The sequence below is a fragment of the Temnothorax curvispinosus genome, unplaced genomic scaffold (genome assembly GCF_003070985.1).
Source record: "Temnothorax curvispinosus isolate PA1 unplaced genomic scaffold, ASM307098v1 QBEX01007290.1, whole genome shotgun sequence".
Classification (NCBI taxonomy): domain Eukaryota; kingdom Metazoa; phylum Arthropoda; class Insecta; order Hymenoptera; family Formicidae; genus Temnothorax; species Temnothorax curvispinosus.
The window spans coordinates 32,401-60,152 of NW_020217070.1; the positions used below are offsets into that span (position 1 = coordinate 32,401).

The 27,752-nt window shown below is 37.6% G+C and overlaps 4 protein-coding genes across 11 annotated transcripts; 3 read left to right on the top strand and 1 right to left on the bottom strand.

Moving 5' to 3' along the window:
- The first annotated feature begins 1,820 nt into the window (after window positions 1-1,820).
- LOC112456909 (tetratricopeptide repeat protein 39B-like) lies at window positions 1,821-10,780 on the top strand. 6 transcript variants are annotated; one of them, XM_025019712.1, is made up of 12 exons: window positions 1,821-2,066; window positions 5,658-5,748; window positions 6,012-6,064; window positions 6,156-6,184; window positions 6,462-6,642; window positions 6,986-7,118; window positions 7,588-7,720; window positions 7,790-7,889; window positions 7,977-8,042; window positions 8,387-9,108; window positions 9,626-9,859; window positions 9,941-10,780. In XM_025019712.1, the coding sequence occupies exons 3-12, from the start codon at window positions 6,038-6,040 to the stop codon at window positions 10,134-10,136; spliced, it is 1,821 nt and encodes a 606-aa protein (XP_024875480.1). In that variant the 5' UTR covers window positions 1,821-2,066; window positions 5,658-5,748; window positions 6,012-6,037; the 3' UTR covers window positions 10,137-10,780. The 6 variants fall into 6 exon arrangements, with proteins under 6 accessions (XP_024875480.1, XP_024875485.1, XP_024875484.1 ...); XM_025019717.1 differs by having other exon boundaries at window positions 5,658-5,711; XM_025019716.1 differs by having other exon boundaries at window positions 5,700-5,748.
- A 360-nt stretch (window positions 10,781-11,140) lies between these two features.
- Window positions 11,141-13,620, top strand: LOC112456912 (28S ribosomal protein S29, mitochondrial-like). The gene is made up of 6 exons (XM_025019724.1): window positions 11,141-11,279; window positions 11,725-12,054; window positions 12,446-12,538; window positions 12,620-12,756; window positions 12,814-13,161; window positions 13,333-13,620. Exons 1-6 carry the CDS (start codon window positions 11,264-11,266, stop codon window positions 13,567-13,569), a joined length of 1,161 nt encoding a protein of 386 aa, XP_024875492.1. The 5' UTR covers window positions 11,141-11,263; the 3' UTR covers window positions 13,570-13,620.
- Window positions 13,621-13,766: 146 nt separating this feature from the next.
- LOC112456911 (sequestosome-1-like) lies at window positions 13,767-17,199 on the bottom strand. Of its 3 annotated transcripts, none has more exons than XM_025019722.1 (4): window positions 16,829-17,199; window positions 15,548-15,985; window positions 14,850-15,490; window positions 13,767-14,435 (listed from the first exon to the last, which is right to left on the bottom strand). In XM_025019722.1, exons 1-4 carry the CDS (start codon window positions 17,016-17,018, stop codon window positions 14,181-14,183), a joined length of 1,524 nt encoding a protein of 507 aa, XP_024875490.1. In that variant the 5' UTR covers window positions 17,019-17,199; the 3' UTR covers window positions 13,767-14,180. The 3 variants fall into 3 exon arrangements, with proteins under 3 accessions (XP_024875490.1, XP_024875489.1, XP_024875491.1); XM_025019723.1 differs by having other exon boundaries at window positions 13,768-14,435; window positions 14,850-15,469; window positions 16,829-17,198; XM_025019721.1 differs by having other exon boundaries at window positions 14,850-15,985.
- An 8,011-nt stretch (window positions 17,200-25,210) lies between these two features.
- Window positions 25,211-27,748, top strand: LOC112456907 (lysosomal aspartic protease-like; the record flags this gene model as incomplete). Its single annotated transcript, XM_025019708.1, has 7 exons — window positions 25,211-25,398; window positions 25,915-26,156; window positions 26,653-26,795; window positions 26,942-27,129; window positions 27,253-27,378; window positions 27,460-27,592; window positions 27,722-27,748. Coding segments are annotated over exons 2-7 (801 nt in total), but the record flags the coding sequence as incomplete, so codon positions are not given.
- Window positions 27,749-27,752: the final 4 nt, after the last annotated feature.

The following is a 27,752-nucleotide window of genomic DNA, read 5'->3' on the forward strand; positions in this document are numbered from 1 at the left end:
TCGAAGGCCCTGTTCACGGCGGAATAAAAAACCGCATGGAATAAGAACGTGGAGGAAGGCGAGAATAAAAGTGAGATGAATGAGAATGAGCTATATCGAGTGATGAATTTTTATCTCGACGTTCAGGAATCGGCCGGGAAAACGCTCGGGATTTATATAATACGCACGCAATTAAAGTACGAAGGATATGTTAAAGAAATGAACATTCGCACGTTCGAGATAAGGCTGTAATTAAAAGTCGCATTATACTTTATAATGGAGATGTATACTAAGTTATACTTTGACGTATTCGCGCGGGCGATCATGCAATTAGCTCGTTATGAAATTCTGCGTTGATCCTCGTTTATTCCAAATTGCACGACCTCAATGCGACTCGTTGCAGCCTTTTAGTTCGAATCCTCTTTTCTAACGCTTAAATTAATATTCTATAACGGAGAACTTGAGTCGCGCCAGTGAATAATTAATAATTAGCAAAAGGATTGTGTTCGACCCAACTGGCAAATTTTATTGTTCACAATATGCACATTGCGTATTGTGTAATAAAATTTGCGTATTGCGTAATAAAATTTGCCAGTTGGGTCGAACGCAATCCTTTTGCTAATTATTAATAATCTATAATCTTACTTGTTGGATCGATAGGCTTAACTTTTATTTCTTTTACATAAGGATCATCGAGTGAACAATGTGAGGAAAATCTGTTGTGTTTTCCACGAAACAACTTTTTCTTTCTTTTTACGGAACACGTCATCGACTTGCAAATTCGTCACACGCAAGGGGTTCAGCGGGGGCACACCTGTTTTCATTCTCGGCCGTTGGAATCTCGGAGTTATTGATTGATCCTCGAGGCATATTGATTTTAAACTCGACGACAGATTTGTTCGTCACTCTTTAAGTGTACTTGGAGGTACATATATGTATTTCCGATTCTACGTATACTTTTAAAACACTTTCTTGATTTATCTCTTTTGTTTTTCTCAGAGTCCGAGAATAGAACGCGACTTTCGTCCCGTTTGACGTTCTATCTCGGCTTAATCGCCTTAGGGGAAATTATTTTACGTCGTTATCTCCACAGCTTTCTGCACTCGATGTATTCCTCATACTACTCTTCTCTCGATACGAAGCAATTTATTGTGAGATAAGACACCACTTGAAAAAAAAGGACAATTGTGACGCAGTGCGATGATAGATAACAGAAAATGAAAAAAAAAGGACACTTGTAACGCATTGCGATAATAGATGACAGAAAATCACCGTGGAAAGAAATGAAAATAGATGGGGTCGTAACATATGATATAATGTTATGCTTACATATTTAAATCTAAAGAAGGCAATGTTTTGTCAGTCTCCGATTAATTTAACTTCTTGTCAGTATCGAAATTAGATTTCTGCGAAGAGGAGGGATAATAAATAATCGAATTCTTCTTAAAAGCTCGAACTTTGCACCTCTGACGTTCCTTCAATTACAAAGCCTTTGATCATTAAACGTTGATTCTATTTTTCTATTTCTTTTACAATGTATATTCTTCATCTTCAGCAACGGACGTAATTTAAACAAATTATCCATTAGTCGAAGCGTCGATGCGTGTCCAGGATCAAAGGAAAAAAACGTCGGGGAATGAAAGCGGGGAATCGAAGCCTATAATCGAGAACGAAGATCAGTTCCCTCTCTATTAATTTAAAGAGACCTGAAAGGCATATATTTTTCTCCGATCTAATCCGGCCGTGGGCCGTCGTCTTTGCTACGATCCTGGGCGCCTGTCATCCGCGGGCGGTCACGTGTGCCGCCACCGCCGTCGCCGTCGGCCGCCAGGTCAGTGGTGCACGCGACGCGCTCGTCGACGGTACGTCGGCGCTGTTCCTCTCGACGCTGTTCGGCAATCAGTTGGCTTCACGCGGCTCGGGGGCGGCCGGAATCAGCCGGAATCGCCGCGTCCCGTCGCGTTTTTCGAGCGCGGCGCGCACCGCGGGAAAAGCGGACCCGGCTCACCCACGTGATCATCCATCGCGCCCGCATATCGGATATCTGATCCGCGGATGACGCGGGACGGCGACGGAAGACCAGGACGGTACACACACACAGCCCTATATACTTGCTCCACACTCGCCGGTCTACCCCGTTTCCGTTTCCCGGCGACGATCGATTTTCGCGTCCACCCGCGCGCCCTATCGCTTGACGCGCGCGCGGGGGCTCTCGCCGTTATTTAACGAGACAAGGCAGGCAGGCAGGCATGCCACGCACGCACCGTGCTCTATTTTCGGATGAATTATTGATGGAGATCGACCCCGCCGTGATTACGCGTATCGCGCCCGCGTACCGTTACGAGAATGAGTCGCGAGAATCGTGGAAGGGAAACTGTGTCATTCGCGGCGTGAGATAATTAATTAATTTCGGAAACGTTTAAGTTCGACGCGTCGCGTCGGCGTCGTCGAGCTTATCGTCGTTTTGACGCGCCGCCCGCAGTTATCTGCTTCTCGGCAAAATATTTGTTTCGCTCGAACCGCACACCGCACACACGCCGCACACACGCCGGATTTCGGAGTTGTATGATACAGGATAGTGTCGAAAATAAATTGTATCTATTCAAAAGGTTAACGCGTTTTGTTGTTATCATAAATAAGTCATAATAAACGGAACGTTTTATTCACGCTCCTCCGTGAAACGCGGCATTCGAATCGGCTTCTCGTAACGCGAGAATCTCGGCCCAAAATTGTCAGCTTGTCGTCGTCTCGCGTGAACGTAAACAAAGGAAAATAATGTCAAAATAAGTTATCTGAAATAGAATTTCTGCAAAATTGCCCGTTTCATTCTTTCGAAGATTATGCGTAAGTGTAAATAAAAAACTTTTCTTTATTTTTTTTGCACTTTTAACGATTTGATTAATCTTTATTTCTTCACAATGCGAATGACGCACGCGAAAGAAGTCGAAAGGTTTCTTCGTCCCTCCCTCTCTCTTTCTTGAATCGTAATTAAATAGCGAATCATATCTCGAGTCGCCTTTTAATTTTCAGCGTGACGTACGTAGAAAATGCAATCGCCGTCCTGGAGGTGAGAAGAGAAGAGTTCCGCGACACGTCGACCCGCGGCCCTGGTGGAAAAAATTTCTCATATTTTTTTCAGAAATGTTGCGAGAATGGGGACTCGTGAAAAATTCTGGAAACATATATTTTCTCAGATACTTTCAGAAAAATTGGATGAGGACTTTCGGAATAGTTCAGTATCCGTACACGGAGAGAACTTTTTGTTATCCCTTATAGAAATTTAATACTGTAAGTGATTATTTGGCTAGTAATTAATTACTTATTTTGAGTATTAAAATCATTAAAAACAGTACTTTTAATACTCAAAATAAGTAAATAATTACTTACAGTATTAAGGGATATTTTACTCTTAAATTCGCTATAAACTTGAGACAACTTGGCAACCAAGGAATTTTTAAAATATATACAAAAGACATTTTACAAACAACGTGATAAAAATTACCAGGCAGATTGGTAAATTTTGAAAAATAATTGTAATTTCCTACATATATTTTAGTAAAATCAATCAAGCATATTTTATATTTTAACACGTAATAGGTATTAATATTTTTTATTATGGTGGATATTAAGCAGAATAGCTCGCATAAAATTCTTGGTGGTACATGGTGTCCCACAACTACCATGATTTCAGGGTAAATTTTAAGAGAAAATTCTCTCCGTGTACGTATGAATAGAATGGAATTTACTACTTCAGTGTTTACAGCCAAGAAAGGACTTGGTTTACAATTTTTCATCCATACCTTAATTACATCTATTTATGACTAGACTCGCTATCCTTGTATTACACTTTGTTCGAATTGTCTATCTCCTATTCAACATATATTACTTCTACTTCCTCATTCCTATTAGTATCCATAATGTATGAAAATTTATTCTGACAAATTGCACAGATTTTCTCATGTTTATTCAGATTTCTACAAAGTTGTGTTGGCGGGGAAAATCTGAAATATTTTATTCTTATTTTTGTCTGAATTTTTTTTCAAAAACGTTCCAATTCATATAAGAAAATCTGAAAAATTCTGAGAAAGTCCGAAAATTTTTATACAAATTCTGATTAATAATATAAAAAACTGAAAGATTTTTCCACCAGGGTTATCTCGCAGGAAGACGCGATCTTATCGCGATCTAATCAGACGAATAAAGCCATGGAAGCGATCGCCGTCTGGTATCAGCCGCGCAAATCCTTGATAAGAAGCCTCTTTAGCGGACGGCTCTTCGCCGTCGTGCGACCGCGAACGTCCGCGAAATTCACGAGTGCGCGCGCTTTCTCCGTCCTCCTCCTCCTCCGCCGCTTCGTCCTCCTTCTCGCCTCTCCTCTCCGTCGTGCGCGGGTTTAGGAAATGTAGGTCTAGCCTGCCTATACTTTCTTCGTGGCAGTCTACTTTCCACGTGCGCAGGGTTCGAAATCGCTCCTCGCCGACCGTCACGGAGGCGCCGAGCTCGTCGCGATCCCGAGCCGTTTTCTCGCTGACATCCCCTTCGACTCCTTTAAACGACCCGGTGAGACCGGCTTCGCCGCGCCAGGGTGCGGTGGAGAAAATCCTCCGTTTAGAAGCTACGTCTTTTCGGAGATTACACTGCAAAAAAATTTTGTAAAATTACAGGTAATTTTGAGACCCACTATAATAAGTGTAGATTTCCACACATTTTTAATTTGTGTAATTGTAATACAAAATTACTTTTTCCTTCCGTACTGTAATTTTGTAAAATTACAACCATTATATTGTATAATTACAACTATTAGTATAGGTCTCAAAATTACCCACTATACTTAATAGTTGTAATTTTACAAAATTTTTTTACAGTGTAGGAGACAAATTTGCGTCGTAGGTGAAGTGTCGTTCGTCTTTGTCTCCTCGTCGCTCTCGAGGAGTCGCGACGCTTTTGGGAAATTTTGTAAAGAAGAAAAATTAATGGTCCCCTTTTCTCTTTTGCCGCACTTTGTTACCGCTTCTGTCGCGAGTTTCTTGCTCCCCTAACGCTCGCGGGGCTTCCCAGCTGTCGCGGAGTGAAATTGGTGAACGGAACCCGGGGAGGGAGCGGCGCGGGGGATAAGAAAGTTAAATTGTTTATTACGCGCTGGAATTTAAACGAACTTTCGTCCGTGACGGTCCCTTTGGTAGTTTAGTGCAACGATAATTCCCGTTGTATCGAATGCAAATCAAACGGATGCCGTACGACAGAGCGCTATTTTATATATTTATTAAATATTCACCTTGAAAATACCGCGGCGAATAGAAGACGAATTTGAAACTAAAAGTGTCTTTGGAATGAGAGTATTGCGAGACAAGGGCTACGTTTTATTTTGCGCAAATACCCCGCGATGTTGTGTAACGCAGAAGCAACGTTTCTTTGTGCCCGTTTCCCTTATCATCTATAATCATCCGTATAATTATATCCGTTACTGCTCGCCGATTACCGGATAATGTCACTTTTACATCTTAGCACCGTTCATTAGATCAAGGCGGCATTTTGCGACGGCGTTTCCTTGAATGCCATAAAAGCGTCACATAATTTTTTTTAATATTATTTTTAATATTTCCAGGCATAAGCAGACATTACCTCACCTTGGACGTTTTGCGTTATCAGTTAGTTGATTGCATTATCGTTGTCCACAGATCCGAGTCGAGTTGATAAAACCGGAAATTATTTTTCTGCAGGAGGTGTCCACGGTACTGCTTGGATTATTAACTTCGTGACTTTCTAAATGTAATTAAAAATTGATTTGTAACTTTCTAAATGTAATATTTTTTTTATACCAGCTCTTTTTTTTCTCGTTTCTCTTGATAAGACCAGAATACGTTACTGTAATACGTTTTAAAATAGTATAACAAATAATTTAACAGTTATATCACAAGCACGATAATTTTTAATATATAGTTTAACATGGATTATAGAAATATAAATTTAAATATATATAATACTGAATTATAAGAGAAAATTAATTTTGCAAAATTACATTATCTTTGCAGAACGGTTTCCTAACACCAGCTAAAAGATGTCGGACGTTGAAGCCGATGACGAGGTAGATAATTTATGAAGCTAATTTATTATGTTTTTTGCACTTAAACGTCCGCATTCTGTATTTGATATGTTTCAATCTTTTTGCATTTCAGTTTCAAGATGCTCAGGAATCATTACCACAGTACGTATTATATATTGTTTACGTGTTATTTTACGTCAAAGCTTTTTCTCTGCTCTTATCCGAGAAAAAAAATTACTTGCGTCAGAATCAGCTCTTTTCCTGACTTATTATTTTGTGTCTCAAAGCACATTTTTTTTCTTTAATCTTGTCTAGGAAGAAAGATTACCTCTTAACTTAAAATTAAATTTTATTGCGTATCGTAATTGTTTGGACATTATTTTATGTCAACTTTTTTTTTGACGTTGCAAACCTCTTAAGAGGAAAAATCTTGTTTCAGACTCGCGTCTATGGATTTGGATACAGCGATAATGGAGTCGAAAAGGGCGATTCACTGTTTCTTCAACAACGACTTCGACGAGGCGAGAAAAATCATGGAGCCATGGGCGGACAGTAGCCTGTACCATTCTCTGGGGGCTAGCGTGTTCGCGTACCTAGAGGCGATGTTTACATTCGAACAAGTATTCCGATTGTTCATTATGTTTCTTCCGTTATGTTCCAAATATTTTTTTGTATTCGTCCACCCTACACGGAGAAAATTTTATAGTAAATATTACTATGGTGTCACACTAGCTGCGGACCATCGAGGAATTTTAAGTTAAAATACTATAATTATTGTTTTAAAAACGATAAAATAACGTAATTTTTACCATAAACATAGTAATTTAACTTAAAATTCCTCGATGGTCCGCAGCTAGTGCGACACCATAGTAATATTTACTATAAAATTTTCTCCGTGTAGTAATCGCATTAGATTAGCTAATTCTTTAACAATTTTGTCATGTGCAATTTTGTTATGTGCAGGAACACATCGAGAAGGCGTCGATGATGTTGAAGCAGTGTATAAACTTGTGCTCCAAACACCGAAAGCACACCACCATTACGCAAAACATCGGAAAAATGGTCAAGAAGATTAACTACGACGCTTACACGATCGGTAATGTATTGCGTATACGTGTAAAGTGGCATGCAATGTCTGTTCGTTGCGTATCTAATGAATATTACCTAACAAAAGTGACGTCAAATTTATTATATAACATCGATTTTAATAACAAGTGAATTCAAGCTCTTTTAATTAGAGGAATTTTTATAGAGAGATTTATCAACAAATATTAATATAGAGTATCCCAGACTTTGTGAGAGTGACAATAATTAATGGCAAGCTTCTGTTACATTCTGTATAACACGTACAGTTAGTCTTCTTGTTGATAAACTTTAATAATTTACGATATTAACATAATCTGTGCTACTGTAAATCTTTTGCTACATTAACATTAATAAAAATTGTTGCCGAGGCATTTTGCCAGATACAATTTTACAGTGACTGATTAATCCAGATGTAACCAAATAGCTTTTACGTAAAGTGCATAGTGCATGAAAGGAATGACCGAGGATTAATCTTGCAGAGGAAGTGCATGCGGAGCTCTGTTATGCCGAGTCGCTCCTCTTAAAATCGATGCTCACGTTTGTGGAGGACGAGACTCTGATCAGCTTTGTCAAGGCAGGACTGAAAATTCGTACCTGTTTTCTGTCGTACAAGTAAATAAGCCACAACGGACTCGTCGATTTGTGATTTCGCCAACAATTCACAACTATTGTCTCTTGCAGGGAATGCATGACGATCTTGAAAAACCGGAAGTGGAAAGACGATAATCACAAAGTGCATTTCGAAGGCGGCGTTCACATGGGCATCGGCACATTCAATTTGGTATGCATATATTTATATGTATATATATTTTTATCTCGACAACTATTATCTTATCGTATATACTTATAAAATCGTACTTTGTTCCAGATGATCTCGTTGCTACCGGCACGTGTCATTAAATTATTAGAGTTTATCGGATTTTCCGGCGATAAGGTGATTAAGATTATGATCCTATGAGCATATATTACTCACGAAGAATATATTATTGCTAAAGTTTAATTTACTAAAAATATTATCGCTATTATTTAATCAAAAAATAAATATTGGTCTCTCGAAATTAAATAAAACTGATAAAGGATGGCTATATGAGAGTAAGACGCAGTTATCGGTGCATCGGTGAAAGGCGTTCAAATATATACACTGTGAATAAATCAGTGAATTGGATCTTTTACGCACTGATAACTGCGTCTAACTCTCATAGCCATCCTTTATCAGCGCTATTAGTTACTAAGAATATATTGTTGAAGTTAAATTTTATTTATCAACTTAATTGTTAGGAATACGGTCTAATGGAATTGAGAGAGGGCTGCAACGATAGGAATGGCCTGCGACACGTCCTTTGCGTGTTGTCTCTACTGACCTATAATTTGATAATCTCCTTCATACTGAGCCACTCGGACGGCGATCTGGACTGGTGCGAGCAGGTGTTGGAGCAGGAACTGAGTGTCTATCCGAACAGTGTGTGGTTCCTGTTCTTCAAGGGAAGGCTGGAACTCACGCGGGCCAACTTCGAAGAGTGCATAGACTGGTATATAAAGTCGTGGAAAAGTCAGAATGTTTGGCCGCAGTTCGGTATTCTCTGTTATTGGGAATTGATGTGGGCGCACTGCTCGATGCAGCAGTGGAGCAAGGCGGACACGTACGCCACGATGCTGGCGGAAGAATCCAACTGGTCGCGCACTATCTACTTGTATCAGAAGGCCGCGATTCTGCTTATGCAGAAACCGTCCACCTGGAGTGCGGAGAAACAGCGAATCGACAGCCTGATGATGGAGGCACCGGTTTATAAGCAGCGTATCGCCGGCAAGTCGCTGCCGTTGGAGAAGTTCATGATCAAGAAGACGGAGCGTTATTTTGCACAAAAGAAGAACCTAGTCGTGCCCGTGTTTGAGCTTATGTATGTGTGGAACATGTTCAGGATAATAGGCAAGCGACAGGATTTGATATTAAATATATTCAAGAAGATAGAAGAAGAGGAAAGGGAACTTAAAGCAGCCTCGTAAGTTTCTCCGATAATTCTAATTGTTATTTCAGCATAAGTGTGTATTATAAAATATATATGATTGCACAAATCTTGAAACAAAAAAAAATCGATAAAGATTAATGTTAATTAGGCATACACAATGAGCGATAAAATTAAAAGAAGCGACCCAGTAGATAAAATGTTAACAATTTGCCAGCAGATTCAAGTGGAATATTGTACATATTAACATGAACTACGTTGTATTAATTTTACTCGACAGAGTCTATCGACAAAATCTGACAGCAGGTTTTTGCATCAATGCAGAATTCTGCAGACAATCTGCCATAATATTTTATTAAAAATTCTGTTATATTTTTGTAGCATTTTGTCGATGAAATTTATAGTAGGTATTTTGCAAAATTTATTTTTGACAGATTTGGCAATCTCACGATTAAATAAAAATGCAAAATTCGTGTTATTATTTTGTAATTATAGATATAATTTGTTCTTATATTATAAGTTATAAGTAATAAATATGTGATGTACTGTGCAGGAAAAGCGATTATCACGTAGACAACGAAGCGCTCCTGTTGCTACTGAAGGGCGCCTGTCTACGGCAAATGCAGCATCCTTTATTGGCGGAGGAGTGTCTGCGAGGCGTTTTACAATTGGAAAAATCTATCAAAGAGGACACGTACTTACTTCCTTATGCTACCGTGGAATTAGCGTTATTGGCACAAGATCAGGGCGACACTCAGCTGGCTATAAGCTTTTTGGAAGACGCCAAGTTAGTTTGGATCTTACATTATGCTATATTTAATATTGTTGGTTTTTACGTTGGAAAAATTTAACTGTGTTCAAATTCCAGGAAAAACTATACGGGCTATTTACTGGAATCTAGATTGCACTTCAGAATACACTCGGACCTGATGATTTTGACCGGCAAGAAGACTAATAATCATACGATAAAGAAGCACGAGAATGATCATCGGCTGGAAACGCCTATTGTTGCCAATAATAGCGTTATTATTGCGGGTCCAAGTGCCGACGAGATTAAGACATAGAAGCATCGCAAAGCATGTCGGAGATCTACTTATCCTTACATAGGTTCTTTTATACCTTCCTAAATAACGTGCTGTACGTATTGACGAGGACTATTTTTGCGAAAACGAACCGAGCGATCGTTTTACAACTTCTAACATCGAATGGCCTTGCGTGTAACTTTCGTTTGGTTTCGTTCTTCGTAAAGTCCGAGGATGTTATCAGAGATCTCTTTCGAAGGTTGGGCACATTTCTTAGAGCGTTTGATATATTATAATTATATAAATTATTTTCTTCCACGAGAGAAGAACGACGCGATAGTAATATATAAAAATTATATTTTGTAGCGACTATAATGTTAAATATATAAATTAATATCTTACGCGGGAGAAATAAAAATATAATATAAGGATCTTGCGAAACTTTACAAGGATTGGGCATATATTTTGTTGCGAGACTAATTATCTAATATAAATATAATGGATTATTATCTACATAAATTATTTCTTTTACGGAAGATCGGCGAGGTTCCAATGTGATCTGTGATTGTCTATTGTAATTACGACGAAAGAGTGTTAATAAATAATCATGTTACGAGGCTGTAAATACGTAAACGCGGTCGGGAATTGCGTGAACGAAATAATAAAATGAATTCAGAGTAATGTTACCCCTTCGAGCAATTTTTTAAAATTGTATTTCACCTATTTTTTAAAATAAGAATTAAATAATTAGGTTTGATATATAAGAACATTAAATTGTACAAGATAAATTTAAACTATAAAAAAAATATACCAAAATTATAGTAATATATAATACAAACAGTTTTAGTCTATATATTTTTAAATTTATGATATATATAGATTTTAATTAATACATATACATAAATATACACATCATGTATACATACATGTGTATATACTCCATACGTATAAATACTACACATAAAAAAATGTGTTTCCTAGGAATTCCACCTAGCAGCAGCACTTTATCCCTCTTACCGACCGAAGTAACTCAAAACATAGGTTATGTCAAATTCGCATACACGGTGTGGGACGGTGCATTATTGAACGTGCTGAACGTGCAATTTCGAAGAAGACTCGGGATAATTGCAGTCAAACGTGCTTCGTTCTGAAAGAAGAAAGGCAGCACAATGTCTTTACGTTCATGTAAGATTTCACTTACAACGGCGTTTAATTTGTCAGTGCTAAACCATTCCACAATGCTCTGGAGTAGTCTGGAGTATACGCCTGTGATCACTGTGACTTGTCTTACCTCTTGCAAATTTTATTTATGCGATCACGATTTTGTGCAACTAATGACAGCAACAATAAAACTTGCAAGATGACGTTCGTCATTAACTTTAACCAAACTCGAGTTGACTAATTAATTGGTGATTAATTGGTCAAGTAATGTCTGTAATGTAGTATTTTATTAATGGATCCAATTATTGATTTGTTGCTGTCTGACACGAGAATAAATTAGATTAGGGACAATGAATTGCTCATATGGTTAAGAATTTTGCTGAACCAATTACAGATTAATTTTATCCGAGTTTGTGATCAGAGTCACTCTAAGGAGAAGGCAAAGGTTTAACGAACGTAATGATTGCAGATTCGCTCCTGAGGGGAATACACAAAACGTACGGCAGGAAATTCGGCACGGCTGTGAAGGTGAAGGATGAGCAGGCGACTCAAGTATGCGCGTTCCGCACGACAGAGAACAATCCAGTGAATCACAATACGGATCACATTGCCAGATTATATACCGTGCCGACAGACGTACACCAACAACTCTTTCAGTACGGCGGGTTACCTCAAACATTTGCAAAGCAAGTCACCACTTTTCAGGAGTGTGCTTTATTGATCAGGCAACCTGCGATCGAAATTATGTCTTACCTCAGTCAAGCTGACCTAACGAGGCCCGTCAATAAATATGTATTATGTATCCTTTTGGAAACAGAAAAGAAAAGCGCTTATTTTTTTATATTAAAATTAAACTTAGGTAAAGAGGCTCGTTTCGAATCAAATTCCAAAGATAATATCAAGTTACCAGGCCATAGAGTCTCATGTGTGTTAAATTTAAAACTAAATTTTAAATACTATAATATATTGTCATATTAAAAACATATATATTTAATCTATAGTATCTATACGATACAAAAAAAAACGCGTAATTATTTCAATGTTTTTTACATTGCAAAATCGTAAGAGTTCTTTTCAATCTCCTTATTTTTTGTCGCTAATGGATTGGTCTTACAATTTATGTTATATTTTATATTAAAAGAGCATTAACAAAATAATAACAATGAAAAAGCCTTAACGATATTAAATAGACGGGAAATACGGAACAGGAAAAAGTATTACATTGAGTCACATACTACACTATGCCCTCATGCAAAAATATATACTTGTTCATGTATATTGGGGTATGTTATATATTTTTATGTAAATGATAGATACATCATCTTTCAGCGTTGTACTTGTACTAACTGCCGTTTATTCTTCAGCTGCTCGTTGGTTCAAGGACTTTAAAGAGGTCGCGAATTCGGTATTATCTCCAGGTTGCATGGATCTGCCGATCGATGCCGGGATGTGGTTGAAACAGTTCAAATCTCAAAACTCGAAGTTACTTTCACAATTAGATGTACGTGCATCGAGACATTACTTCGCCGGCTGTATCTAACGGGCCCTCGTTTTGCAGCTCAAAGTATCCAAGGATTATGTATGGAATCAACGCGAAATGACTGCGCAAGGTACTCCCATCCCAGAGCTCATCGACTTTGGTATAAGTCGCATGAAGTACGCCTGTGGCGTAGCGGACGCGCTGATAAAGGAACTAAAACTCGCCAGCACTGCAGGCAAGTGCAAGACGTTGGTCATGATAGACGGATTCAACGCGTTCACATCGAGTCACACGAACATCCACGACGACAATAAGGTGATGGTTCTGCCCAAGCAAGTCTCGTTGGCGGTACCATTCTTCGATATAACGAAAGACGATTGGTGTAACGGTGCAATAGTACTGTCAGTAGACGAAAAGGCAAATAAGGTACTAATTACAACTTGTATTGCATAATGAAACGTTTCTTTATCTAAATAAAATTTAACAGATTACTTGGATCCGGAGAAATGGAAAGATTTCATATTTAAAATTCAAGAAAATCTTCGGCATTAAACACGGATGGATAATAATGCAGGGAAAAATCTTTTTTGTTTTCAGGACCGACGGGAATCCCATCTTCCCAGATATTTGCTTGGCAAAGAAGGCTTCGAGCATCTGGATCCCTTCTTGCCAGTTTTAGTCGAAGACTATAACATCGCGGAATTTGACAGCATGATAGAGTATTACAAGGATCGCAAATGGATCAGAAACTTAACACCCAATGGTCAGAGAGAATTAGAATTAATTACTAATAAAAATCCGTTGGGCTTAATGGAGCGATGTAAATTCTTGTAAAAGTAATTGAACATTGAGATATTTATAATAAAATTTTTAAAGCTATTAGTACCTCTTTACGTCTTCATAAAGGTTATTTCTAGACTCATTTTATCTGTATTAATAGGAACATTTCTTTGAAGTTAAAAAAAACATTTATTTTCAATATCATGGATATTTTATTAACATATAGAATACAGTAATACATAATAATCCAGTCACCAAAGAATATTTTAGTGTCCTTTATGTTAAGATTAAGAATAAAATATTAAGAATATGGATACAACCATACATCGCACGAACAATATGAGGATACATTTTTTAAAAATAATATCGTAATATCGTAAAATAATATCAGGTTCGTGTACAACATAAATTTAGCAATACGTATATAAAGAAATATTGTTAATGATCTGTTATAAGAATTAAAGTTATGCGTTGCTCATATTTTTAAAAACGAAATCATATGTGTAAAATAAATTCAACACAAAAAAGACAATAATATCTAACAAATGATAATTATAAACTATCATACCAACTATTGAAAGTATAGACTATTAACTGTTAACTGTTTTTTTTTGTTGCCGTTTATTACGTAAGCTATCGTTAACTAAAGTTTGGCCCCATCCCCCCTAATGATGGGGCATCCGTACCGGATGTATTACATCCAGCGCCTTGTCAATGTTACCGTTTTGCGCAACCAACAGATGGGTGAGCCATGAGCCCTCATTGGAGAATCCCATCGCCATCATCGCTTCTACGGCGCGTTGGATCTTGGGATTTGGATGATAAAACTCGTTTCTTACTTCTTCAGGTAAGGGTGGGTAGATTCTCGAGTTTGACGGTGTTTTTTCTGGCTCTCCCATGGGTGCTGATGGTGTAGTAGCCTGTATAATGAGGTATTCTGAATACGTGATACGTACACACGCGCAATAAATAAGATTCAGGACTTATGATACTATCATTGGTACCTGGTACCAATGATAGTATCTATTGAGTTGAGTAGGTCAAAAAAATCAGTTCTATCAGAATTAGAAATTAATTTTCAGTGTTGGTAAAGCGAATAATTTGCAAATAGGGTTCTATCAATCCTTCAAATCCTGAATCCTCTTTTTATAACACCATGTATATGTTAAATTATTATATTTCTTAATTATATATCTTAATTCTCTAATATTGTGCGATTATGTCTGGAAAGTAACATTTATTATATGTATTTTAAATATCATGAAACCTTTTAATATTTTATTAATTCTGCATGTTCTAGTCAACTACTGTTTATTTTGCATATATGAACGTACCTGTTTAGGCGTACTACTTCCGTTCGTGGAGGAGGAAATGGACGAGGTGCGACTAATATTAGGGCTTTCGCGTTGTATCATCGTCCATTCCTCGGCTTCGGCCGCTTGTTCAGTAGATGTTGCTGCTGGTGCTGATGCCGGTGCCGATGCTGGTGCTGATGCTGCTGCTACCGCCGCCGTTGCTGCCGCTGCTGCTGCTACTGTTGCTGCCGCTGCTGCTGTTGCCGCTGCATCCTTTTGTGACGATACATTATCCGTCGAAGGAGTAGCTGCGGTACTTACAGGATCGTCGCGCAGTTTCTTTCCTTCGCCGGGGAAGGTCTTCTTAGACGAGTCCTCCGAAGACGTAGATGCGCGGTTCTCGGGCGTACTGGCCTTCGTCTGAGCGCTGCTTGCGGGCTTGTTCTTGGCGGAATCGTTTTCGGCCATCACGGTGACGTTGATGCCGAGCGGATCCAGGAACTGCGAGATGTTGGAGATGTTGTCCTCGACGATTTTCAACAGCTGTGAGAAAGAGTGCCTGGTCGCTTCCCGCTGCGGATCCTCCGTCGCCTCGGTCGCAGCCTCGGCGGACGGTTCCCTCTGTTGCTCCTTAGTCCGCTTCTGCTCCTGGCTCTCGTCTGATGGACCGGCACAAATGTCTATTACGAAATTCTCCAGTGAATTTATTATAGACGGATCAAAAGTCCCAAATTTACCATCAGTGCCGAACATGGGACAGCTGCTTCGCTTGCTCCTGTGCGGACACCTACGCTCGTCCTCTTTGCAGTGCTGCGCCGCCTTTTTCACGAACTTGCGCATGTGGTGAGCGAAGCGGCGGCCGTGATAGCTCGTCCACTCGATCGGCTGCGTCATACGGACCATGTAATGCTCCGGATGATTGCCCGCCGTCATGCAGCTGGTGCACAAGTCGTAATCCGGACATTGCATGCACTTGAAGCGGAAGCCACGTATATTCTTGTCACACACGTCACATACTACGCCGGGATGCAGCGTTTCCATGTTCAACATATCTATCGGGTCTCGCTCTGCTCGCAGCGAGATATACAGCTTGTAGATGTTGTGCCTATCCATCTCGTGTATCGCGATCTCCAATTCCTCGTTGGTGGATATGGTAATGGTCTCGTGTTCATTATCTATTAGTAACAATTAACAAAAGACAAGTTGTATAGTTAGTTGCGATCACCCAGCACACTAACAGCTGTGACTTCTGTTTAATACACAATGAACATTGACCGTGTCATAGATCATAGTAATTTTACTTCTTCATATTATAAAGTTATACTGAAAACAAATTTATAAAGGTTCGCTGTGCAAGAATTAATATATCAAAATTTGTTTTCAGTGCCTCTTACACTCGATCTGCACAGTAAACAGAAAAAACGAAAGGATACATTATATTTAGATACTACAAAACATTTTACATTAAATTTCAGGGTCTCAAGTTTCAGATTAAAGATTCAACAATTTAACATTATACATTTATACATTGCTGTAACAGTTTTTGCTTCTTGAATAATTGAACTGTTAGGCTGCGTTCAGAAACGTCACCCGGGTAGACACAGGTATACTCCCTTCTCCTAACTCACTGAGATAGAAAGAGAAGAGAGTATACTCGTGTGCACTCGGTGACGTTTCCAAACGCAGCCTTAATGATAAAAAGGTGTATACACAAATACCTTTGTCCTCAAAGTACCTATGAATAAGAAAAAAAGGAAACTACACAAAAAGCTGGGCACGAGTAGGTACTTATACGCAGTTCTGAATTCAATTTGCTTTTGCTGACATCAAATACGTCGTCAGCTCGCGGAAGATAACGCACAGCGCAGAACATTAAAGTGATACAAGGCTACTGATAAACGACGTCGATTGCTGACGTCAGATCAACAACCTCGCCGTTGCGTTCGCCGCCTTCGAGAAAGAGACAGAGAGAGAGAGAGAGAGAGAGAGAGAAAAAAGGAGAACACAAAGAACCTCACCTTTCCAGTTGACGGTGAAGTTCTTGCCCCGCAGATCCGGGAAGATGGTCTGCAGCTTCTCGCGCAGGTAGACGAAATTCGTCGCGACATCGGCGTCGACGCCGAATCTGCGCACTTCCGTGCAGGTCCACGGGTCCTCCAGGTACACCTTGAAGCTCAGCTTCGCCTGCCTGTTAATCTGCCTGGCCATATCGTCGCGTCGGTTCGATTCGGCGTACGTTGAAACGTGGAGAGGAGACTACGGAAGAAACGTCTCGAAGTATCCGAAATATATATCGTCGATATACGTATATATCGCTTTTTCCCGTTTTCCTCGTCTTCCTCACTGATGCAGTTGCGTCGAGAGTCGCGCGTCGTTTGTCGGGACGACGCCGCGGCCGCTCGCTTTTATACACGATCGATAATCCACCGAACGTCCGTCACGTCGACAGTGTCGACACTCTCTAGGCGCCGCCAGTCACTTCCGGCGACTCCGGCGTCGCGCGCTGTTCTCGATCCTTCCGCCGTTGCTCCTTGTCGTTTCTTTCGTTTCTTCTTCGCGATTTTATGGTGAGATTCGGACACGTCGGTGGGAAGGGGTTTTGCTCGGAAGGATGACGATTTCGGGACGGGAAAGGGTCTTTCTTGTTGGATGAATTTGAACGGCGGAAGTCGGCGCACGCGCCGCCATTTCTGAGTGAGTCTGCCTATTTTGACAGATGGTAAACCACGTGACTATCGTTACACGATGATTCACGATTGGAGGTGAATGAGGTGATAGCGTCGTTGCGCTACGTAGTTGCATCATTGGGCATAATATGATTTTCACCTTCTTCTTTTTTTTTATTAAACTAGCTGGAGTGTTAAAATTAAATATTGCACTAGATTGTTGCATTAGATTATTGTTTATGATAAGTTGTGGAAACGTTTTCCGCGATGCGAGAATAATGCGTAAAACAATCGACTTGATTTTATTCCTGACGTGGATTTCGACGGTGATTTTACGCGTTATTGATTCTCGAAAATTCAGTTTTGCATTTGAAATTTACTGTAGAATGATTAATAAATGACATGCGTAATTTCAAACTGGTATTTAAAAAAGATATTAAACAGAATATATTAAAAAATAGACTTTTTACAATTTATGTATTGTAAATAACTATATATATCCAACATATATACATACACAATTCTTTATTACAACTGCGGCCTTCTCTTATTTCTCAATGCATTCGTTTCTCAATTTCGTTAAATTTTATCGCATATTTCTTATCTCATTCTCATTATATATATAATATTACGCATTTCTACACATATGTTTTTCGCTGTGGAGCGGATCGATAGCTTCGCCGGATAGGCGCGGAACGGTCCAGAAATATTGCGACAGAGCCGCATACAGTCCAGAAGCGTCTGGAAAGTAACGGGGAAAAGTGCGCATTCATTCGGCCATGCGATTTTGCGGAGTGACGCGCTCAACTCCACGTTTTCTAGATCGCTGTCTATGCGCGCACGCGGACGACGGACAAACGTGTTTATATAACTTTCGCTACATTCGCGTTATTACGAACGACTAGAGGTGACGATAAGCCGAGGACAACCGCGCGTTATTTTGCGTAATTATAAAATATAAATGTGTGCCACGACTGAAAACCTCGTCGGTGCCGCAACGCGTGGACGTTTTGCGTCGTCGACGAGAATTTGGAAATAATTGCATTTTTTTAGTACGTCACATAAGCGGCGCGTAAAACGACAATAAAATGTAGTTATTGACAGAAGAATCTAAAAAAAAAAAAAAAAAATGCCATTGAGATTAAATAATTTTAATCAGTTAGTATAGATCGAGATAATATCCCTATTCACTCCAACGTTTTTTTTGCCCCAATAATCCTCCAACCATGCACTTTCGAGTCCCACGTGTTTTTTATAATGTTAATAGCTTTGAAAAATTCCCCAAAAATTATTATAATATCTTTGTACCTTTGACTAAAAATCAATGTAAAGAACATTTGAAAATCATTTATTTAAATATTTTTTTACAACAATTATATGTTGACAAACACACGTTACGACTCGTTTTACTTAAAAAATCATAACTCACGAACAAATTGACGAAGCTTAATGAACCAAAACGCAAATTAAAGCTAAAAGTAGTGCAAATGAGAAAAAAAATATGAGATAATTATTAATTAAATAGGAATACTTAATTTTGTCGCCGCAAATTTGGTAATTTTTAAATGGTACAGAAGGACTTTAAGGACTTAAAGAATGCTAGAAAAAGAATTTCTGAATAAGAAAAGGCGAATTTGAAGTGTGGCAGATATTTTTTATGTAAAAAAATTAATTTTTTTTATATAATCGTAGCTCTTCCCCACCTCTTCCACCTGCCTCTGAGCCATAATAGGCCTCTGTGGAATGTTAAATTTCTTTTTTAACGACAAAAATATTTTAAATACGGTTAAATTATACACAAAAATACATTTTTATCGAAAAAAATGCTCATTTACCTTTCACACAACACTGACATAATCTTCCAACCATGCACTTTCATGTCCCACCGAGATTTTAATTGTTCCCCGTTTCGAGAGTAAATGAGCTAGGACTTTGAAATTTTTACCTGAGGTTCCCTGCCACAATAACTTTTTTCCGGCGCGGAGGGGATTCTCCCACGATCATTTGTTTTCCGGAACAAACGACTGTTAGAAATTCGTGGGACACGAAAGGCATGGTTGGAGCGAATAGGGATATAAATATGTTTGTGGCTGTTATAGCTATTATAGTAATTATAATTTACAAATTAGAATTATCGGAGAAGCAGGAAATATTAAAAATGCCGATGTCAATAAAAGTAACGATATAAATTCTCTCTGATTGAATGACGATATTATAACAGTCACTATTTTTTTGTATCTTAACATCGCTCATAAATTAGCAATTGTTGTGAAACCAACAAGGTCGGTTGTTCGCACTGTAGTCGCTGAATCATTTTTGGTGCCATGATTACTAGGCGAATTTGATGAGCGCCAGCAGCTCTCCGACCGCGAGGCGATCGATGAATCATATATCATTATGCATTAACTTTGAAACTAATAAGAGCTGTCCAGAAAGCAATCGCACAAACAGATGTGACATATGTATATATAGAAAATACATTATCAGCTTGAGGTCGGTCTCTGCATTTTTCTCGTACGTTTTTATAATCGATTATAGCTTGAAGATAACTACTTATTGCGCGCAATCCGCAACAATAAGGCCGCTGTTGTGATTCATTTAATTATCTAATTTGTTTATTTATTTATTTTTTTAGAATTTGAAGTTGCGACAATCGTTCTATGCATTTCATGACTTATGTATCGTCGATCATACATTATTTATATATACATACATATATGTAATATAATAATATATAATATATACACATATATATATATATCCTTTATGTCTACTGAAAATCGCAAAGTCATGTGGATGTGTCCAGAGTCGGATACGAACGATATTTTCAAATTTATGGGCGGAAAGTCAACAGTCTCGCATCACATTTATAACCATTCACTTTCGTATCGCCATATATGAGTGATTTACATCGGTGCAAATCTAATCTAAGAATTAATCGCGCTTAGCAATTAATCAATATCTCCGAACATGTTTATTATCTGACATGAATAGAATGTTTAATTACTTTTAGAATATGTAATAAAAAGATACTTTTATTTACTGTAACTTTAAACAGTCGGGGAAGATCTCGCGTTTAATTAACTGCGTACATTTTCAGATCTCGCATTTTATGTTAATTATTCAATATGAATATTAAGAAGATATCGTTGATTCTTAATTTAGCGACCGCGCAAGGAAGGAAAGCGATTAAAGCAAATTACCCCGTTTGATCGGTCGCAATTTCCACGTCGCATCGCCCGCAGAATCACCGCAATTATGTTATCTGAATTAAGCGCTCGATATGTATTTACGTCCTTGCATTTACCCCGCGTATTACTGCAACCAGAAGACATTTGTCCTGTTAAGCGGAAGTTTTACCCGTTTAGTTGATCTTCCCGGTCTATCGCGCTGTAAACTTCTCTCGACCGATCCTCCAACGGTGAAAAAAAAAGATTATCGGTCTGTTCGGCGGGTCCGATGTCGCTTTGTCGTTCTTCTCGGCACTTCGGCAAGGATTCACTTCAACGTCGACGTCTTCGTCGACGTGACACTGAGCGTCCGAAGACGTTAAACCGCGGCGCTCGTTACATTCATCCATCCTGGAGACAAGTACGGATATTACGGGGGTCAGTTCGAAATATCTTCCAAACGGCACAGTATTATTATTGCTAGAACATATATTTGTTATACATGTCCTAGTAATAATAATACTGTGCCGTTTATTTTAATTGGATTAATCTTGGACTCTATTTTTTCCTTTTTCAAAAGTTGACTGGAGCTTTAAGTAAAATTTTTTCTTCCGAAAAGAATGTCGTTGCACATCGCGTACTTGATGCTATTTTTGACAGCGGTATTGATAGCGGTTCACTATTCGGCGGCGTTAGTCTGCTTCCTATAACGGCGTGCACTCGTATTTTGGCTTTTCAGATGATAGAAGAATTCGTCGACGATGGTACCTATAAGTTAATCGTTCTACGTGGCAGTGCCGACTACGACTTACAATTAGTCCCCGTAAAAGTTTACTCGGCGATCGAGGAGCTCGACTTTCACTTCTGCTCTACACCTTTTGAGCGATCAAAGTTATGTCAGAGACTATGTAATATCTACCGTGTGATTTCTTTCATGCTGACGCACATAGAGAAAAAAATGATGTTGTATCAACAGTATCAGGGTAATTGGAAATAATCTTGCTAATTTAATAGACAATAAACAGTGATAAATGGCTTGTGAGTCACAACACGTTTCCGCGACAGTTTCAAATGAGGGAAAATAAGTATTAAGAAATTTAAGAACTAAACATATTAAACATGTTGTCGATATTTTCAAATGTATCCAGCTCTGCCAAAGATGAAATGAGAAGGATGGCTGGCTTACGAGTCGTGCGTGGACGATCTTGAATGATTTTTGAAATGTTATTTAAATATTAATATTATTAACAATTTTGAATTTTTTCTAAGTCTATAATAGTGATTATAGTACATAGATGAAGATTTAAGTTATTATACTGTGAATTATTATGTTTGCAGCGTGTTAACACTAAAATAAAAAAAAATTTTAAACATCTTCCTATAGCGAGAAAAAAAAACTTCAGTTTTAGCATTTTTGTTGAAAGTTATTCAATTTTCGTTGACAATCATTCAAAGTATCCAATATAAGAAATCAAATTAAAGAATATATATTAAATTATTTTCTTGCTGAGTGCCACATCCCTTTTGCGAGATATGTACGTTTAAATTTATTGATCTTATGCATCGAGTTGAAATAAGCTAAGATACGTCGATATAACTTGAAATAGTAATGGGTGTATAAGAAGTAGGTGGATAAGTAATGTCAGCTATGGTGAGCTTAACGACAGCGAAGAATTTATTGGTTTGGCCGATTATTCGCCGATAACAATTATAACGTCGCATACCCCCATCTACATAATTTATAATAATGTTGCTGCAATTAATTATATAGATCCTAGGATCCGATAAATTTTTGTATGCGATGATCATCCTTTAGTCACGCGTTCGCATTCTTGAGAGAATCGCAGTACCCTCATTCTTCTCTTTAACCCTCTGGCGGCGATAGCCGCTCTGTGAGCTTTTTCGATAAAAGACTCTTCAATTCATTGTTGTGTTTAGCAGGATCTGGGATTCCGATTTCTTTGTGTCTCTCTACAGTCTCATCTGTTCGTTTTAGTTCACAAGAGGGACAATTTTTCCGAATTAAACGTTAATTATATTTATTGCAACAGTGTCCAACTGGACAAAATTGATATTTATTTTTTACACAGTAGCCGTTAATCTGCATTTTAAGTAAGTTCTTCGTTCTTCCTCGAGCTCCGTTGTGCGTTGCTTCTTTTGCGAACTAGAAATTGGTCGTGATCGAGCGACGACCTTCTAGAAAATAGTCGCCTTGAAAGAAAATTATCTCGCAATTTCTCACGAAATCGATATTAGAACGATTATTTATTAATCCTTAACGATGATTTATAGATCCGTATAGACTCGCGTAAATTGACTTGACAATTCTGTTGGTATATGCACGAAGAACTCGCCGCTGATCTCACACGAGAACGGTACGATCGGCGGGTTTTTCGGTCTGTTGCTGATAGGGCTCAGCAAAGTGATGAACTTCACAGTGGAGATTCTGGATCCGGCGGAGGGATTCGGCAGCTGGAGCAAAGAGAAAATGGTGTGGACAGGTGCGATCGGCCAGTTGGTGGCCAATGAAGCTGATATCGGCATCTCCGGATTCGCGATGACGACTGGCAGACAAAACGTCATCGACTATACTATATCACTGATGCGCTCGCCATACCGCCTTTATTTTAACCCGTAGTGGTCATACCTCCTGAAAATAACGTAGTGGTCACACTGGGTCCAATAGACCCCATGTAGAAAAACAGTTCCTATTTGCAGTTTCTTTTTGATGTATCGATTCAAACCTTGAACTGGAATTTAGTTTAAAACTTCCTCTTTATAATCCACTATTTTTTTCTCCTTTTTAAAATTTTTTTATGTTGAAAAAACGCGAGAAAACTTTTTTTCGAGAAATTTGACTTTTTTCACAAAAATATTCACCAAAATGTCAATTTTTGAGATAAAGCAAAAAAAACTTCCTGCGTTTTACTCTCAAAATAGTATACTTTTAAGAAAAAAATAGCCTGAGGTCCATTGGACCCAGTGTGACCACTACGGGTTAAGGAGCCTAACACAGCCTTGGTGGAATGGTCTTTATCATTGAACTATAACCATACATGGTTATAGTTCAATGGTCTTTATAGTTCAGGGTAATAATTATCTTTAGATCAACAATACTTATACATAAATTAGTATTAGGTGTATTATTAATAGTAGACATGCATTATTTAATCTATTACATATGCCTATGGTAATTATATTGACTACAATTAGAGGGCTAAAAATTACAGTGGTGTAAGTCAAATTTTTTTCAAAATATTTGATTTACACCACTGTAATTTTTATCCCTCTAATTGTACAATGATAAAAGTTTAAAACTGCACAAAGACTTTATAATCATCCTGTTCATTTATAAAATTAAAAATGCAATTACTTAAGATTGTTTAATTACATCTCTGGGAAAAGTGTTAACATTGAACAAAAAACAGTGTTAAGATAATTTATGCTAAAGATTCACGGTAACAAAGTGGAATAAATTGCTGCTTTTCTTCACCGATAAATGTTCCAGGCATTCAGCTCTATAACTTGGATAGCATTATTAATGACAATAATAACAGCTTCTATTCTATTGACTATCATGAAGACAAAGGATACTTTTCGATGAACTTGATGTTCAAAAACTATATTAATGTTTGGCGGATTTATTGTCAGCAAGATTTGTCAGGTAACGTTTACTAGAGACATTCAATATTTGTCTAGCATAATATTTTGATAAGAATATGCATACGAATTTAATTACTGATGTTATATAATTTATCGTCTCTATTTTATACTTTATAATTATATTCTTGAATTTTAATAATATCTCGATGTTTAAAGATATATGTATGATCACATATAGTCTTACTCATAATGTAAATGTAAGAAATGAATAATAAAGATATTCTTGGAATTAAAACGTTTGAAGTTATGATTTATTTCACTTTGTTTTCCTGAATATTCCTAATTATATTGCAATACTTTGTCAATTTTCCAGACTTTTGATTTTCACGTAAGCCGGATTTGAAAGCCCGAATTTTTAGAAATTCGAGAAATGCTTGGAAATGTAAAATATTCTTGACAATTGAGAAAATTCTTGGAAACTGACAAAATTTTTTATATTGATAAAGTTCTTAATCTTGACAAATTCTTTATGTTGATAAAATTCTTAAATTTGATAAATTCTTTATGTTGATAAAATTCTGAAATTTTCTGCAACTGATCATTCGCATTGGTCAATTGTCAAATTGCTTAAATATGATTAGTCAATTTTATTTTTCCATCCGAGATCTCGAAGCAATTTCTAATATCGTTCGAACACAAAGCTTTGGAATGCTTCGCTTGTTTTTCTGCCCTCCTGCCCCCACCTTCTTATAAGCACAAGGACATAAACGCACATTTGTATATAAGGGAACGCTCAACAATTTGACTGCCTGTTCTTTGTCTGTACGTATCGGTTGTGGATTGACTCGCAGTTTTAACGGTCCTGAAACAATTTTGACTTTCGTAGCTTCAGTCGCCGAGAAATTCAAGATTCATCATGTATCGGCTTTTTGTGACGATGACGGTAATCACGGTAATGCCCGTTCTAGACTGGAGGATGAGCCGACTCTCGGCTCATCCGCCTTCTATAGTGTACGTGACATAAACTATACATAACCTATAGATTTTTACCCGTCTACACCACTCACTCGGATGAGCCGAGAGTCGGCTCATCCTCCAGTCTAGAACGGGCATAATCAACTTCGCGTCAATCAACGCGAAGTTGCATAGGTGAGTGTACATGTTATATACAATCAATCCACATTTATATCGACACGATGAATTATAATATCGTATAGAGATCGCGCTTCCAACTACTTGGAATCGCCGCAGAATTCGCGATAAATAATTATCAAATCAATTTCAAATACCATAATTTTATCAAATCTGTAAGAAAAACGCATTTTAAAAGTGGAATAAAGTGAGCAAACTAATTTCAAGAGATGCTTTGAGGATTCCTTCGAAAATCTTATTTTAAGTGAGATTATCGTTTTTTCATGATGACACCAATCTCACTTAAAATACCTAACTACATTCTAATGCGTAAATATATGCAGGTAGCATTTATTTCTTAATGCCAAAATGTCGAGGATTTAATAGTTTTTAAATAAAAAGTGCTTGAAAATAATCAAATAAATTATTAGAAATTCGTATTTATGTTCTACGATATATGTACATATTACATTCGCGTTTATACGATACATATACGCATATAATATAACGGAATTTTTTTTATGTTGCTTCAAGAATTCCGTTATACAGGACTAACACGACATCCTCCGTTGAAAAATCTTCGACGGAGACTATGAGACGACTCCGTTATCCGAATCTGGACGCAATCATACCTCTTATTAATTATCAAGATCTTCAGTACTACGGTACTATCTTTATTGGAACTCCACCGCAAAAGTTTAATGTACTTTTCGATACTGGTTCCTTTGTACTCTGGATACCATCCAAAAACTGCAACGTTAGCCAACTTGCTTGCTGTAAGTATATTATAACATCGCTACCTCCCCGACAATCTATCATTCCTATGTACATTTGTATTAAAAAAATTAATGTTTCAAGTATTAAAATAATCTTAATAACTTTTTTCTCGTTTAATGATTGATGTCAAGTAAAAATATAAGAGAAGAATAATGCTGTAGAATTGTATCTGTTCCATTTATATTTCAAGTAAAGTTATAAAATCTTTAAAGCAACAGCAGTTTCAAAGATTCGAATCAGTGGTAAGGTAAATATTATGTAGCTAAGTTCCATATTTACATACTCTCTTATTTACATTATTTAGCACACTTACTTTAAAGATACAAATAATTTCTTATACAAAACAGCTCACATGTTAAAGCAAAAAATATAAACATAAATATATTTGATGATTTAACTACTGTTAGTTATATATATTTAAATTAATATAGAGAAATTTATATTTCTAGATTCTTCAATATTAACTGATTTAATTTTATTTACTACTTTTTGCAGTGGAACATAATAAATATGATCGTACAAAGTCCACCACAAACGTGGTGCCCGATGCAGGCCCAACTCCATTTGCTATTCCTTACCACAATGGAATGTGGCAAGATGGCATACTGTACGGAAACTCTTCTTATGATGACGTAAGGGTAAGTCATCGTCAAGTAAATAATATATTTAATTCTAATCACAGTCATAATTTATGAAAATTTTCTAAAAAGTACATGTTGCTATTATTCTCCGAAAGAAAAAACGCGCGCAATTATACTTTATTAATAATATCAACGTTTCGTAGTTTCATGAGGATTGGAATGCGGTTCCAACACAAGTATTAGCAGAAGTGTCTAATTTCTCGACAAGTTTTTGGGACTGGTCACAATGCGACGGCGTTGTGGGGCTGGGTTATTCAGACGAGAATCTCTTCCAAAACATGATTGAGCGAGATCTGGTGGACCAACCAATTTTTAGCATCTATTTAAATCGGTATGTATCTTTCCGTATGCCTCACTTGTGCTTAATACTATTTTTTAAATTACATACTTTGTCTTTCCACGCAATGTAAAATGCAAATGTATAAACAATGTAAAAAATATACAACCTATACAGAAATTACCAGAACTCACATTTGGGCGGTGAAGTGCTATTGGGTGGCATTGATGAACATTATTACATACGCCCGATTACGTATGTGGATGTTACCCGCAAAGAATACTGGCAATTCAAAATGGATAAGTATGTAGTTTTTTTTCTAAATTATACATATGTTAACCACGGATTATATGTCAGTTAATTGATAATGCTATCCCACTGTAGGATTCAAGTAAAAAATTACACCTCTTGCTCAGAAGGCTGTCAAGCTATCGTCGACACGGGCGCTCTTATGATAGGTGGACCACCGGGGGCTATCGCAGCTCTCAAGAGAGAGATTGGTGTGGTTAATCATACGGTAATTGATTATCCCTTTCTGCAATGGTAGCTTTCAACTACCTTAAATAAATTATTGAAATAAATTAATAAATGTTTGATAAGTTACGGATTATTAATATGGATTACTAACATTGACCTTCGTTTAAAGGTGAACTGCAATGAGATTTCTAATTTGCCCG

Coding starts and splice junctions, on each gene's coding strand:
- LOC112456912 (XM_025019724.1), top strand. Junction 12,539..12,619: donor ACTTGTTCATGTATATTGGG/GTATGTTATATA, acceptor TTTATTCTTCAG/CTGCTCGTTGGTTCAAGGAC. Junction 12,757..12,813: donor AGTTACTTTCACAATTAGAT/GTACGTGCATCG, acceptor CTCGTTTTGCAG/CTCAAAGTATCCAAGGATTA.
- LOC112456911 (XM_025019721.1), bottom strand. CDS start 17,018: ATGGCCAGGCAGATTAACAGGCAGGCGAAGCTGAGCTTCAAGGTGTAC. Junction 15,986..16,828: donor CTTCACCGTCAACTGGAAAG/GTGAGGTTCTTT, acceptor TGTTACTAATAG/ATAATGAACACGAGACCATT. Junction 14,436..14,849: donor GAAGTAGTACGCCTAAACAG/GTACGTTCATAT, acceptor CTCATTATACAG/GCTACTACACCATCAGCACC.
- LOC112456909 (XM_025019712.1), top strand. CDS start 6,038: ATGTCGGACGTTGAAGCCGATGACGAG. Junction 6,065..6,155: donor ACGTTGAAGCCGATGACGAG/GTAGATAATTTA, acceptor TTTGCATTTCAG/TTTCAAGATGCTCAGGAATC. Junction 9,860..9,940: donor AGCTTTTTGGAAGACGCCAA/GTTAGTTTGGAT, acceptor TTCAAATTCCAG/GAAAAACTATACGGGCTATT.